We start from the raw sequence: 15998 nt of genomic DNA on the forward strand, positions 1-15998 counted from the left end.
ACCATTAAATCCATTATAAAAAAATTGAAAGAATATGGCACCACAACAAACCTGCCAAAAGAGGGCCGTCCACCAAAACTCACGGACCAGGTAAGGAGGGCATTAATCAGAGAGGCAAGAAAGAGACCAAGGATAACCCTGAAGGAGCTGCAAAACTCCACAGCGGAGATTGGAGTATTTGTCCATAGGATCACTTTAAGCCATACACTCCTCAGCGCTGGGTTTTACGGAAGAGTGGCCAGAAAAAAGCCATTGCTTAAAGAAAAAAAATAAGCAAACACGTTTGGTGTTCCCCAAAACATATGGAAGAAGGTACTCTGGTCAGATGAGACAAAAATGTGAGCTTTTTGGCCACCGAGGAGAACGCTATGTCTGGCGCAAACCCAACACCTCTCATCACCCCGAGTGAAGCAGCATCATGCTGTGGGGATGTTTTTTTATCGGCAGGGACTGGGAAACTGGTCAGAATTGAAAGAATGATGGATGGTGCTAAATACAGGGAAATTCGTGAGGGAAACCTGTTTCAGTCTTCCAGAGATTTGAGACTGGGACAGAGGGAGGTTCACCTTCCAGCAGGACAATGACCCTAAGCATACTGCTAAAACAACACTCGAGTGGTTTAAGGGGAGACATTGAAATGTCTTGGAATGGCCTAGTCAAAGCCCAGACCTCAATCCAATTGAGAATCTGTGGTATGACTTAAAGATTGCTGTACACCAGCGGAACCAATCCAACTTGAAGGAGCTGGAGCAGTTTTGCCTTGAAGAATGGGCAAAAATCCCAGTGGCTAGATGTGCCAAGCTTATAGAAACATACCCCAAGAGACTTGCAGCTGTAATTGCTGCAAAAGGTGTCTCTACAAAGGACTGACTTTTGGGGGGGGTGAAGAGTTATGCACGCTCAAGTTTTCAGTTTTTTTGTCTTATTTCTTGTTTGTTTCACAATAAAACATATTTTGCATCTTCAAAGTGGTAGGCATGTTGTGTAAATCAAAACCAAACAATCTATTTTAATGCCAGTTTTTAAGGCAACAATATAGGAAAAATGCCAAGGGGGTGAATACTTCCGCAAGCCAACGTAGGTAGAGTTATTAAAGTGACTATGCATAGATGATAACAACAGAGAGTAGCAGCAGTGTAAAGGAGGGGGAGGCAATGCAAATAGTCTGGGTAGCCATTTGATTTGGTGTTCAGGAGTCTTATGGCTTGGGAATAGAAGCTGTTTAGAAGCCTCTGGGACCTAGACTTGGCGCTCCGGTACCACTTGCCGTGCGGTAGCAGAGAGAACAGTATATGACTAGGGTGGCGGGAGTCGTTGACCATTTCTAGGGCCTACCTCTGACACCGCCTGGTATAGAGGTCCTGGATGGCAGGAAGCTTGGCAGTGATGTACTGGGCTGTTCGCACTACCCTCTGTAGTGCCTTGCTGTCGGAGGCAGAGCAGTTGCCATACCAGGCAGTGATGCAACCAGTCAGGATGCTCTCGATGGTGCAGCTGTAGAACCTTTTGAGGATCTGAGGACCCATGCCAAAACTTTTCAGTCTCCTGAGGGGGAATAGGTTTTGTTGTGCTCTCTTCACGACTGTCTTGGTGTGCTTGGACCACGTTAGTTTGTTGATGTGGACACCAAGGAACTTGAATCTCTCAACCTGCTCCACTGCAACCCCGTCAATGAGAATGGGGGCGTGCTCGGTCCTCTTTTTCCTGTGGTCCACAATCATCTCCTTTGTCTTGATTACGTTGAGGGAGAGGTTGTTGTAACAAAATGTGGAAAAATTCAAGGAGTCTTTCTGAATGCACTATACAGTTGAAGTCGGAAGTTTACATACACCTTTCGCGAAATACATTTAAACTCAGTTTTTCACAATTCCTGACATTTAATCCTGTAATCCTGTAATCTTGTATTGTAAATACAAATTACATATTTCAAGTTACATTTATGTGACAGGCCTTGCCTTTTTTATAGTAATGTATCCACTCCAATGCTCTGTCTCTTACCTGTTAGCATACACACTGATCTCAGGGCTCTTGATAATGGCAGGCTCCTGACCAACCTTTTTGCCATTTAACAGTGCACTCTGCACATTGTCCATACTGTTCAGGAGAATCTTTGAGACCTTTCTCTGTGAAAGACAAACAAAATGCAGTAGTCCTGGAAAGGGCTGAAAAGTAACCATAATTTATTACTGTCATCAGGGAACTCAGTGAAGCTATATACAGTTGAAGTCGGAAGTTTACATACACCTTAGCCAAATATATTTAAACTCAGTTTTTCACAATTCCTGACATTTAATCCTAGTAAAACTTCCCTCTTAGGTCAGTTAGGATCACCACTTTATTTTAAGAATGTGAAATGTCAGAATAATAGTAGAGTGATTTATTTCAGCTTTTATTTATTTCATCACATTCCCAGTGTGTCAGACATTTACATACACTCAATTAGTATTTGGTAGCGTTGCCTTTAAATTGTTTAACTTGGGTCAAACGTTTTGGGTAGCCTTCCACAAGCTTCCCACAATAAGTTGGGTGAATTTCGGCCATTCCTCCTGACAGAACTGGTGTAACTGAGTCAGGTTTGTAGGCTTCCTTGCTCGCACACGCTTTTTCAGTTCTGCCCACAAATGTTCTATAGGATTGAGGTCAGGTATTTGTGATGGCCACTCTAATACCTTGACTTTGTTGTCCTTAAGCCATTTTGCCACAACTTTGGAAGTATGCTTGGGGTCATTGTCCATTTGGAAGACCCATTTGCGACCAAGCTTTAACTTCCTGACATGTCTTGAGATGTTGCTTCAATATATTTACATAATTGTCCTCCCTCATGAAGCCATCTATTTTGTGAAGTGCACCAGTCCCTCCTGCAGCAAAGCACCCGCACAACATGATGCTGCCACCCCGTGCTTCACAGTTGGGATGGTGTTCTTCGGCTTGCAAGCCTTCCCCCTTTTCCTCCAAAGATTATGATGGTCATTATGGTCAAACAGTTCTATTTTTGTTTCATCAGACCAGGGGTCATTTCTCCAAAAAGTATGATCTTTGTCCCCATGTGCAGTTGCGAACTGTAGTCTGGCTTTTTTATGGCGGTTTTGGAGCAGTGACTTCTTCCTTGCCGAGTGGCCTTTCAGGTTATGTTGATTTAGGACTAATTTTACTGTGGATATAGATACTTTTGTGCCTGTTTTCTCCAGCATCTTCACAAGGTCCTTTGCTGTTGTTCTGGGACTGATTTGCACTTTTCGCACCAAAGTACGTTCATCTCTAGGAGACAGAACGCATCTCCTTCCTGAGCGGTATGACGGCTGCGTGGTCCCATGTTGTTTATACTTGCGTACTATTGTTTGTACAGATGAACGTGATACCTTCAGGCATTTGGAAATTGCTCCCAAGGGTGAACCAGACTTGTGGAGGTCTACAATTTCTTTCTGAGGTCTTGGCTGATTTCTTTATTTTTCTCATGATGTCAAGTAAAGAGGCACTGAGTTTGAAGTTGGCCTTGAAATACATCCACAGGTACACCCCCAATTGATTTAAATTATGTCAATTAGTCTATCAGAAGCTTCTAAAGCCATGACATCATCTTCTGGAATTTTCCAAGCTGTTTAAAGGAATAGTCAACTTAGTGTATGTAAACTTCTGACCCACTGGAATTGTGATACAGTGAATTTTAAGTGAAATAATCTGTCTGTAAACAATTCTTGGAAAAAATTACTTGTGTCATGCACAATGTAGATGTCCTAACCGACTTGCAAAAACTATAGTTTGTTAACAAGAAATTTGTGGAGTGGTTGAAAAACGAGTTTTAATGACTAAGTGTATGAAATCAGCCGACTTCAACTGTATATACGTTACTCTCTCAGGACATAAAGAAGATTGCTCAGTCACTCTCCAAGGCTATGAAGAGCCCCATTCCATGCCTGGAGTTAGAGATGAAGCCTGGACCACAGACTGATATCAACACTCTGCTCTCTCTGGTGGAGGACATCATCCGGCAGCAGAACCGAGCCGGTGGAGAGTTCTATACTGATGCCTCCAAGAAAGAGGGATCGCTCATTCTCTCACTAGGGGTAGCCAATCTGCAAGGTACAGCCCAGTTGGGGGGGGGGGGGGGGGGGGGGGCTGCATTGCACTGCTGGCTGATCTGATAACATGTTCTGGTAGCTTGTCCAGAGATGCAATATTTACAGTATTTAGTGGCCAAAGTTTAATCATTGCTGACTTTCAAGCTAATTTAAGTCAGGACCACTCAGCAACACTCAACACCTATTGGAAAGCCATTCCGGTGTGTCTTTGGCAATACCCATAACATGATGCTGCCACCACAACACTTGAAAATACAGAGGATCAACAACATTGCATTCACTTCACATTACTGGCCTGTATGAAGAAGTGAAAAGAAGGAACCCTGCGTAAAAATCCACTCCAAATCATCAATTCTGTTTGCAACAAGGCTGTTAAGTAATACTGCAAGACAATACGGCAAAGAAATGTACTTTTAAAAATGACAGGTTTGGGTCAAATACAACACAGAGTGAAGCCCTTTCTAATTTCAAGTATTGTGGTGGCAGCATCATGTTATGGGTATGCTTGTCACCAGCAGGGACTGGGGAGTTTGTCAGGATCAAAATAAATATGAAAGGAGCGGTTTCATTTTAACTTGGGAGTTTGTATGCGTGCATATATATAATTATTTTCTTTACTACTGCAGATACAGTGCTCCTACAAGCCCATGTAGTCTTGCATTTTGAAAATGCAAGACACTTTAATAATGAAATCAATCAAATCAAGAATTGCTGTGTTTTCAGAGACCAGCCTGTGTGGGAGCCCTGACAAGACTGGGGATGGGAGACAGAAAAGGAGCAACAACAGCCAATATCTGTACAGGCAGCTACGCCATGTAGAGAAGGAGTTGAGCCTACTGGGACCTTCTCGCTTCCCCAACCCAGACAGCTACTGCCGGGCAGTGCAGCAGGTCCAAGGCATGAGGGGGCTGCTAGAGTCCCACCTCTCCTCTTCCAGCCTGGGGGGGGACCAGCTGTCTCAAAGCCCCAGCCCAGCAGAGAGCAGTGAGGGAGACAGCAGCAGTAAGAAGCAGGGCGGGCTGCCCTGGTGGTTTGTGTTTATTGGCTGGATTCTGGTGTTAGCCACCAGCGGAGTATCAGGATACTTCACCATGATGTATGGGTTGACCTATGGGAAGGACCGCTCTATAAGCTGGCTCATCTCCATGGTCGTGTCTTTCTTTGAGAGCCTCTTTATCACTCAGCCGCTGAAGGTGAGGCCTACAGTACAATACATACTGTACAATGTCAAATGCCCTGCAGCATGTATCTGAAATCTGGGTATTACTTTGTGGATTTCCTATCACAGGTGCTAGGTTTTGCAGCCTTCTTTGCTCTCGTTCTGAAGAAAGTCGATCAGGAGGAGTATGGGGATGCAAAGTTTGAGGGGGAGCTCCGAAACCCAGGTACTTTATCTTCAAGCTAATTTTCCATATCTCAGGCATAACAACATATAAATTCTGCTTTCCTAAATCATTGTTACGAATATTGTGTTTACTTGTATATGAGATAGCTAAGACTAGATACAGCTTGTTTTCAACTTTTACAACCATCTTGTCCACAGATGACCCTGATGTGGTGAGGGCTGTCAGGAGGGATAGCACATGCAGCTTCTACCAGCCCCCTCCTCCCACAGACATCGAGAGGATGAGGAGCAACATGATCAAGGAGCAGAAGGTCTTTGCCCTCATCAAAGAGATTCTCAGTAAGAGGAACCGCTTTTTCATTCACTGCAGTCATTCACCGCACTTATTGGTTAACATACATGTTTAAGGCCTATGATTCTGTTGCAGCCTACATGGGGTTCATGTGGATGTTACTCCTGGTGGCGTATGGCCAGCGGGACCCTAATGCTTACCTCCTGACTCAGCACATTCGGCAGAGTTTCAGCCAAGGGATTTCAGACAGCATGAGCCACAAAGATGTGTTCACCTGGGCAAATACCTCTCTTCTCAGCAACCTCTTTGGAGAGTACCCAGGTAGGATTCTCTAAAGATGTTTATTTCATAGACAACATTAATTTCTAGAAAGTTAAAGAGAAATTGTATAGGTGAAAGCATGCTAGCGTTTTATCTTTTGGTATTTTTTTGCATGCTGTGTTATAGGTTTCATCACAGATGGGAACTCCAAACTGGTTGGTAATGCCCGTCTTCGCCAGGTGAGGGTGCAGAAGAACTCCTGCCGCATCGCCCGCTCCATGCGCCAGGCTGTACCTGACTGCCATGCTCCATACTCATGGGAGGTGGAGGACATGGGCTCCTATGGGCCAGGCTGGAACCGCTCTGCAAGCGAAAACACCTCAAAGACCCTCCGCAGTCCCTGGCAGTACCAAACCCAGGCCAGACTCAGAGCCCAACCCATCTGGGGCAGTGTGGTCCTCTACAGGGGAGGGGGGTTTGTGGTGGACCTGGGCCCGGAGTCACAGAATGCTAGCAGGTAAATTAACATTTACAGTACTTAATGTTTAAAAATTATCAGAATGATCAAACCATCTTTGTGGTAGAGAAAGATTATTATTGTTATTTTATTCATCAATGTCTTCTGTCCTTGCAGTACCCTTCAGTATCTGTTTGACAACACCTGGCTTGATATGTTCACCCGAGCAGTTTTTGTAGAGTTCACAGTGTACAATGCCAATGTCAACCTCTTCTGCACTGTCACACTCATGCTGGAGACCACAGCTGTAGGTGAGACAGTTTTTATACCACTCCATGAATACAGCACAAACTATTTAAAGGCGTCCAAAGCTCAGATTGTCAGCACCTGTCATATTCTCTCAGGAGCGTTCCAGTTTCGCAGTGAGCTGCAGAGCGTCCGACTATACCAGTCCACCGGTGGACTCCATATCTTTGTCATGGCCTCTGAGGTCATCTATTTCCTCTTTATCCTCTACTATATGTATGTTCAGGTAAGCCTTAATTTAAATACCTTTCTTATGTGTTTAGAGTATAACATCTGTGAAACAATGGTCTAGTGCAATTTTTCTGGAATTCCTCCTCCGTCTAACTCTTCTCCTCACAGGGAAAACTGATGAAGCAGCAGAAGTGGGCTTACTTTAAGACAAAGTGGAACCTGCTGGAGCTCGCCATCATCCTCCTGAGCTGGAGCGCACTGTCTGTCTTCATTAAGAGGACCCTGTTAGGGAACCGGGACATGGAGTACTACCACAACCATAAAGACCAGTGCGTTCACACTGGGTTGGGGTATCATGGGTTTCTGCTTTAGTTTCGCCAGTCTGCTATCCCTATTGTTGGTCAGTTGCTCCTGTGTGATGTTCAACTTCTCCGCTCTCTATCCAGGTTTGCCAGTTTCCATGAGACAGCCACAGCAGATGCAGTGCTGGGGTATCTGATCGCATTTCTGGTGCTACTGGCAACAGTCAAACTGTGGCATCTGCTGAGGCTCAACCCCAAGCTACACATGATCACAGCCACACTGCAACGGGCCTGGACTGACATATCAGGCTTCCTCGTGGTCATCACCATTATGTTCCTAGCCTATTCTATCGCTGTAAGGGTCTTTCTGAAACACCTAACCTAGAAGTTGTCCATGGTGCAGTCATCCTTTAACTTCATCCTCATTATCTTCTTATGTGATGATGTGCTTGTGTATGATGGGTGTTCCCTCGAATTTCTGCGTGTCTAAACTGTGATCATTCTCTGTCTGCAGTCTTATCTAATGTATGGCTGGAAGCTGTACTCATATAGGACTCTCCTGGATGCTGCTCTGACCATGGTCAGCTTGCAACTGGGCATCTTCAACTATGACGAGGTTAGTAAAGTAGGACAGTTCTACTAGACTCCCGATTACTGCTGTAGTCATGATGGTAGCTTTGTGATTAAATTCTGTAACTTCTCCTTCTAATCCAGGTTCTTGATTACAACCCGGTGCTTGGTGCGTTCCTCATCGGCTCCTGCATTATATTCATGACCTTTGTGGTGCTGAACCTGTTCATCTCCGTCATCCTGGTGGCGTTCACTCAAGAGCAAATACATCACAAGGTACTGCGCATCAATCTTACACTATGTAAAATTAACCTTGTTCTGGTCATATTAGGTCGTATTTGAATATCAAAATATCAGAATCAACAGGGACCAATACCTGAATACATTTTGACTGAGGCGGTCAATTGGCTATCCATTCTGAGGTGTCTGCTCACTGTTCCACAGCCCTCAGAGGAGGAGGAGGTAGTGGATCTGATGCTGATGAAGCTCTGCAGCTTGTTTGGAATCAAAATGAAGGAGGAGAAAGAAGACAGTCCCAAGGAGAATGGCATGACTGCCTCAGCAACTAACAGAGGATTCTCCACTATATCCTCATAGATGTTACTTCTAAGTACTGGTGTATCACTCTGTATGTATTCATAGTGAGCTGTCATTTTCATTTCTGTTGCCTTCTAGGAGACGTGTTGCCTCTAGCTGTTTAATTATCTAACATATCACGCATAATTGAGGCTATTTGTGCCGTTTTGTGATCTAATGCAAAGCTTTAAAAAGATGTTAGAGGAAATAACAGCTCCTTCTGTTACCTCACACTCTGTCAGAAATACACATATGTATGGTTACATGTTAGGAGACAACAATGAGGAGGAGAGCAGGATACAAAGATAATTCCAATGTTGTTGTATTAGTAATATGTTTGTTGTGAAATTAATAAAAATGTTTGAACCATAGCAAACTAGTATTTTGTCAACATGAACTAAATGAGCTGCATAAGAATGAAAAACGATTAGACGTATGTGGAGTAGATAACCAAATAGCCAATTCCCTTCACTCTTTTAATCCATAAAAAAAACCATTGTGTCTGACAGGTGGGGGGAATGAAGAAGAAAAAAACAGCCAGTCCGTAGTCAGAAATGAGCATTGCTTCCTCATTTCTTGTCCTTCTTATCTTTCTTAGTGTCTCCCTTCTCTTTCTCCTTCTCTTTTTCCTTGTCCTCTTTCTTCTCTTTCTTGCTGTCATCTTTTTCCTGGCCTTCCTTCTTCTCTGCATCTCGGTTGGCGACCTTGTTGTTGATGAGGTTGTGAAGAGCAACCACGGAGCGGATGAGTGAAGCCAGGTAAACCACCAGCATCTGGTCATTGGTCTTGAGGTAAAATGCCTTGATGAACTCTTGAAGGTTGACGTCAGGCAGCAGGTTGAAGACGTCCTGCAGCTGGTAGATGATCTGGTGGTTGATGGGCAGCTTACCTGCGGCAACTTTGTCCAAATACCCTTTGATATCCACTAACTTGCAGTTGAGGCCCTTTAGGCCATGCACCTGGTTGGTGATGCGTTGAGACAGGGTGCCAACCGTTGTGTCCTTGATGTCTCTGGATAGAGATACAAAACATTTTATTTTAGAAACTTGCATGTTTTAAGTCACCCCGTTTCCCTTTTTGGTGGCAAAACTGGCCTTAAATTTTTATGGTAAGAATCAGACTTGGGTTCAAATACTACCGTAATTTCCGGACTATTGAGCGCACCTGAATATAAGCCGCACCCACTGAATTTTTAAATAATTATTATTTTGAACATAAATAAGCCGCACGTCTATAAGCCGCAACACATGGGCCGTGTGTTGACCCAGTCTTCGAGCTCGTTTTCTAGTTCGGGCCATCTGCTTTTCTTCCCTCTGAAAGCTTTTGTTGTCTTTTTGCACTGAGTCAATTCCTCACGCTGCTGTTTCCAACGTCTTATCATCGACTCATTAAGACCAAGCTCCCGTGCAGCAGCTCTATTTCCTTTTCCAATAGCCAGATCAATCGCCTTCAACTTGAAAGCTGCATCATATGCATTTCTCCGTGTCTTTGCCATGATGAGGGTGACAAAATGACTACCGTAATCAGAATGATGGGAAGTTTGAGAGCGCTCAATTTAATTTAAACAGTAAACAAAAAAGTTGTTTGACGTTAACCCGTTTGGCAATTTCATTGGTCTAATGAAAGCTTCATGCCGCCAAAAAACTGAGCACGTCACAGAATGTGGTTTTAAAAAAAAAATGAAAAAAAGTTGAAAGCGGGAAAAATCCATATATTAGCCGCGTCATTGTTTAAGCCGCGAGGTTCAAAGCGTGGGAAAAAAGTTGCGGCTTATAGTCCGGAAATTATGGTAGTTCAAATTTTTCTGTTACTTTCACATATATTTAAAGTACTATCCAGTCAAAAGTTTGGACACACCTACTCATTCAAGGGTTTTTCTTTATTTATACTATTTTCTACATTGTAGAATAATTGTGAAGACATCTAAACGATGAAATAACACATGAAATGAAGTAGTAACTTATATTTTGGATTCTTCAAAGTAGCCACCCTCTGCCTTGATGACAACGTTGCACACTCATCGCATTCTCTCAACCAGCTTCACCTGGAATGCTTTTCCAACAGTCTTGAAGGAGTTCCCACATATGCTGAGCACTTGTCGGCTGTTATTCCTTCACTCTGCGGTCCAACTCAGGTCGGATGATTGTGGAGGCCAGGTCATCTGACACCGGACTCCATTACTCTCCTTCTTGGTCAAATAGCCCTTACACAGCCTGGAGGTGCGTTTGGGGTCTTTGTCCTATTGAAAAACAAATGATAGTCCCACTAAGCGCAAACCAGATGGGATGGTGTATTGCTGCAGAATGCAGCAAGTGTGCCTTGAATTCTAAATAAAATCACTGACCGTGTCACCAGCAAAGCACCCCCACACCATCACACCGACTTCTCCATGCTTCACGTGGGAATCACACATGCGGAGATCATCCGTTCACCTACTCTGCATCTCACAAAGACACGGCGGTTGGAACCAAAAATCTTACATTTCGACTCATCAGACCAAAGGACATATTTCCACCAGTCTAAATGTCCATTGCTCGTGTTTCTTGGCCCAAGCAAGTCTCATCTTATTGGTGTCTTTTAGTGGTTTCTTTGCCGAAATTGGACCATGAAGGCCTAATTCACGCAGTCTCCTCTTAACAGTTGATGTTGAAATGTGTTGTTACTTGAACTCTGTGAAGCATTTATATGGGCTGCAAAGGCTGGTAACTAATGAACTTATCCTCTGCAGTAGAATTAACTCTGGGTCTTACTTTCCTGTGGCGGTCCTCATGAGAGCCCGTTTCATCATTGCGCTTGATGTTTTTTTTTGACTGCACTTGAAGAAACGTTCTTGAAACTGTTCGCATTGACTGACCTTCATGTCTTAAAGTAATAATGCAGTTGTTTCTCTTTGCTTATTTGAGCTGTTCTTGACATGATATGGACTTGGTCTTTTACCAAATAGGGCTATCTTCTGTATACCACCCCTACCTTGTCACAACACAACTGAGCCTCAAAACCCATTAAGAAAATAAATTCCACAAATTAGGTGACTGGTACTGTATGTATTCAGAAATATTTTACTTCAAAAGTAGTTGAATATTTTAGTGTACACTGAACAAAAATATAACCGCAACATGTAAAGTGTTGCTCCCATGTTTCATGAGCTAATGTCAACATTGTGAACAGAGTACCCTACGGTGGAGGTGGGGTTATGGTATGGGCAGGCATAAGCTACAGACAATGAACACAATTGCATTTTATCGATGGCAATTTCAATGCAGAGATGTCGTGCCATTCATCCACCGCCATCCCGTTTCAGCATGATAATGCACGGCCCCATGTCTCAAGGATCTGTACACAATCCTGGAAGCAGAAACTGTCCCAGTTCTTCCATGGCCTGCATACTCACCAGAAATGTCACCCATTGAGCATGTTTGGGATGCTCTGGATCAACATGTACAACAGCGTGTTCCAGTTCCCGCCAATATCCAGCAACTTCGCTGGAGGAATGGGAAAACATTCTACAGGCCACAATCAACAGCCTGATAAACACTATGCAAAGGAGATGTGTAGCTCTGCATGAGGCAAATGGTGGTCACACCAGATACTGACTGGTGTTCTGATCCATGCCCCTATTTTTAAATGTTTTATTTTAAGGTATCTGTGACCAACAAATGCATATCTGTATTCCCAGTCATGTGAAATCCATAGATTAGGCCCTAATGAATTTATTTAAATTGACTGATTTCCTTATATGAACTGTAACTCAGTAAAGTCTTTGAAATTGTTGCATGTTGCATTTATATTTTTGTCCAGTATATTTAGAAATACACTTGGAAAGCATTTGAAAATACTCAAATACACACCCATGCACTTACCCCAGATATTTGAAAATAGTATTTGAAAATGGTTTCAAATACAATTTGGTAGACTATTTGTTTTTTGTTTTTACAAATAAACATTCAAATACTCAAATAAAAGTACTTGTTTTGGGCTATGTATTTGAAAATACTCAAAGAGAATAAAAGTATTTTAAATACCAGATAATCAAATATACATGTATTTGAACCCAGGTCTGGTATGATTTTTTTTTGCAATAATACAAGGACAGTAATTTACATATTGAACTTCAAGACCAATGACAAGAACAAACACATTGACCACATGCATGGGCCCAGTCTTACCGGAGTAAATGCTCCACGCCCACTTCCTCTGCTTCTTCAGCACCAATCTCACTGGTGACATGTTCAAAAGTCTTGGATGTGGGAGTGCCATCCTAAAAACAAAAGGAATGTTACAACCATTAGACCTTCTCAAGCAAATGTGCAGGTTTTCCCCAACATTAAAGCTCAAAAGGCATCCATTGCTCTACAACCCTTAACTTAGATTTGTACAGTGACATTCTTTCTAATCCTAAAATGTTTTGATTTCACTAAGTGGTAGATGTAAGACTGACATGCAGCATAAACCTTTGTTGCAGAGGTAATAGAGAATTGTAGTTCCACTATTACATTCATTCAAAAGTTCCACTGATAAAAACGTACATCATGCACTTCCTCCACAGATATGTAGGCCTCCGTTGGCAGACCGAGGTCTTTCGGTTTCACATCAATGATGACTAAAACCTATAAACGACAAAAAAAATGTTATGAAAATCTTTGTACCATAGTATGTTTACTCATATCAGTGACATCAGTAGTAAACGGTAATTGCTAAGTAAATCATTTTACATAAATGAATATGTTGTACTTATACTTACAGAATTGGTACAATATTGCTTCACGAGTTCGTTGATGGCAATGTCATTCTTGTGTAGTTTGGGGCCTGTGTGATACCAACCAACTATTCTTTCTCTTGCTGAAACACAATGGGAATACATGTTTAATCACCAAATCACATGAACAAGTAAATTCTAGTGTTGTTAAAATGCATACTAATTTACAAAGAACTCATCTTACCATTGACTTTCTTGAACATGTTGTACATGTTCTCCAAATAGTCATGGTCCAGGAACCACACAGAATCATCCTTGTCATCCTCGTCAAATGGCACTGGAAGAAGGGGGATCAGACAGATCAACAAGAAACCAGAGTGTAATCAAAGAATGGACCGTGGTTGTAGAAATAGGTAACATTAGGAAACTCACCTGCAAAGCTGTTGGACACATCAAGAACCTTCTTATGCCATGAGCCGAGCAGTACACCCACAACCCTCTTCTGACTTCCAACTTTACCGATTCTGATCAAATACAGAATGAGAGTAGGCTGTTAGCTAGACACAGAGTTTCTGAACTGTCTTTGCTACAGACATGTGGCAGTGACATCCCTGACTAGAGAGCGCGGATGGAGCTAACGCGTTATAAACTGGTTAACGTTAGCTAGCTACAATAGCTAGTAAAGTGCATAAAACGATGCACTAACCGTTGAGGAAATCTGCCATTTGTGTAATATGCGAACTTGTGTATCTACCTAGCAACTAGCTATACTGGATAGCATTAGATGAACCATAACCTTCTGAGCTGAATCAGCTAGTTATCTACACAGTAGCTAGTTAGCTTGCTTGCTCTACGTTAATTTACTGTCGCTAGCTAGTCGTTAACGTTAGTTAGCTAGCTAAACTGTACCGTTATTTGGGAAACAACGAGTCCACATTTTTGAACAATCATCAACAACTGTCTAGCTCATTCGAATCATTTACCTGTTAAAATGATCCACCACACTCAGGAGCACCAAGGGATGGACAATCACTTTCTCAACAGCCAAATCCGGCATGTTTATGTGTGAATTGAATTCAATAGAAAATATTTCCGCGATAGAGAACCAAAACCACCGTCAGTGCTCCACAATCCCACAATCCTTCGCGTAGGGTCATGTGACCAAAGAGTCAAAGGGGATCGATTTGTGAAAACTGCGCAAAAAAATGCTCCGTTGGGTTTTAACGTGCATTTTGCATTCATTTGAATACCCTTTCAAAAACATTTTTAGTTGGGCGAAATATCTTAATTTGACATGCAATTATTTTACCCAAATGAGTCGAGAATATACTTTGTGTAGATTCATTGCGAAGTTCATGTTCAATCTTTTTTAGTATGGATTCCTCCATGGGTTGGGCTGTCCCTAGTTTTAACACTAGATGGCTGTAAACCCATAAATAATCACTATTACCCCCGTCCCCTCCTGTCATAGTTTGATTCTAGCATGAAAGTGCTTTTGAATTTAGACATTTTACCTATTTTCAATGTTGCTCATGATGGCCATACAGACAGGGATCTTGGTGGACAAATCAATCAATAAATTGTATCCTAATTTATTTCCCATTGTTTATAGCTGTAGCTCTTAGAGTTGGTGCTTCACTTTATACTGAACTCTTCTCGCGTTTCTTCAGAGTAAATAATAATCCGCCTTTGGTAACTTCATTACCCTCATGCTCATCCAAGGTTAGTAGTAGTTGCCACATGTGTGCATGACATGCTTCACCCTGGGTGTGTTATCTAACGGTACATAATATTTCGAATTTTGGTTGTATGGTATTTTCTACAAAGGTTGATGAGGCTTCTTGTGATGGAGGAGTTAGAGTAGTGTCTTTATACACTAATAATGAGCAGTTTATAAACTACTTATAACCCTCGTTATAAATCCTTAGGTTGTTGGGTTGCTACAAGCTGGGCAGGGAGCTATTTTATCGCAGTCCTACTGTCTATTTTACTTCAAATGTAGCCTACTGGTACTATCTTTTGATTATCCGTTTTCTTGTGTCCACCATAGGAGGCAAATTAAGATGTTACAACTGAACAGAAAGTATTTGGAAGGGAGGTCAGAGAGGCCTGATGATCAAAATCAGGGGGCCAATAAAGGCATTAAATTCCAAGGACAGGGTCATAAACACTAAGGTCATTTGAAGTTTATTTTTCAGTGTTCCTTTCTTTTTATAGAAAGAGTAATGAACTTGTGAATTTGAAACAACTGACGAAACATTATTAACTCAATGCACTGAGAAAGTAATGATCAAATACAGATTTAGACCATGGCATGTGAATGGCTATTTTAGGAGGCATGTGGTGAGATTAGGTCTATGATTAGGTCTCTGCATTGTTCGGAATGGGCTCGTAAGTAAGCATTTAACTGTAAAATCTACACCTATTGTACTCGGCCCATGCAACCAATACAATTTGATTTGATGTCCAATGATGTTGGGATTTGATCAGGCAGAAGTCAGGATAGAGTGTGCCATCCTCCAATCTTTACTTTAATGTCTATCTTCAAACCTGCAAACTTTCTAAAGGGTACATATGACATGAATAACGAAAGAAGTCTCACATACCTCACAGTATGGTGCAGTACACCCATTGTTACAGTCATGCCCCAATCAACAAATTGGTTTCTACAATTACCTTGCTGCTGCGTTAACTTTGCTCTTGGCCATTGTTAGGATTTATAAGCATATCATTATTCATTCCACTCAAGAAGCCCATTGAGTTTTATAATTGCTATTTCTTTTTAAGTCAGTATATCTATTTAAACTTTTGAAAGTTATAGGAGTTGCAGTGCCACAGTCTTTCTTTACTAATTTAATATCACATATAACATAACACGTCAGAAATGGCCAATGTGATGAGTGGATGCACCTGCATGATTTATAGCCACTATGCCCGAAAGAA

The 15998-nt window shown here is 42.1% G+C and overlaps 2 protein-coding genes across 2 annotated transcripts in view; one reads left to right on the plus strand and one right to left on the minus strand.

The window, feature by feature from the left end:
• The window catches only part of pkd1l2a (polycystic kidney disease 1 like 2a), a 28030-nt gene extending 19307 nt beyond the window's left edge, over nucleotides 1–8723 (plus strand). Inside the window, exons 28-40 of the mRNA XM_014175282.3 lie at nucleotides 3858–4080; nucleotides 4803–5272; nucleotides 5368–5464; nucleotides 5623–5763; nucleotides 5852–6037; nucleotides 6164–6494; nucleotides 6612–6745; nucleotides 6839–6966; nucleotides 7080–7240; nucleotides 7358–7568; nucleotides 7728–7829; nucleotides 7928–8059; nucleotides 8228–8723. Coding sequence (XP_014030757.2) covers nucleotides 3858–4080; nucleotides 4803–5272; nucleotides 5368–5464; nucleotides 5623–5763; nucleotides 5852–6037; nucleotides 6164–6494; nucleotides 6612–6745; nucleotides 6839–6966; nucleotides 7080–7240; nucleotides 7358–7568; nucleotides 7728–7829; nucleotides 7928–8059; nucleotides 8228–8380 — 2469 coding nt within the window. The 3' untranslated portion in view covers nucleotides 8381–8723. The remainder of the gene's footprint in view (nucleotides 1–3857; nucleotides 4081–4802; nucleotides 5273–5367; nucleotides 5465–5622; nucleotides 5764–5851; nucleotides 6038–6163; nucleotides 6495–6611; nucleotides 6746–6838; nucleotides 6967–7079; nucleotides 7241–7357; nucleotides 7569–7727; nucleotides 7830–7927; nucleotides 8060–8227) is intronic.
• A 74-nt stretch (nucleotides 8724–8797) lies between these two features.
• LOC106587187 (26S proteasome non-ATPase regulatory subunit 7) lies at nucleotides 8798–14198 on the minus strand. The gene is made up of 7 exons (XM_014175283.3): nucleotides 14039–14198; nucleotides 13488–13579; nucleotides 13300–13392; nucleotides 13101–13198; nucleotides 12886–12966; nucleotides 12526–12617; nucleotides 8798–9370 (listed from the first exon to the last, which is right to left on the minus strand). Exons 1-7 carry the CDS (start codon nucleotides 14110–14112, stop codon nucleotides 8929–8931), a joined length of 972 nt encoding a protein of 323 aa, XP_014030758.1. The 5' UTR covers nucleotides 14113–14198; the 3' UTR covers nucleotides 8798–8928.
• Nucleotides 14199–15998: the final 1800 nt, after the last annotated feature.

Source organism: Salmo salar, chromosome 26 (assembly GCF_965601325.2).
Source record: "Salmo salar chromosome 26, fSalSal1, whole genome shotgun sequence".
NCBI lineage: Eukaryota > Metazoa > Chordata > Actinopteri > Salmoniformes > Salmonidae > Salmo > Salmo salar.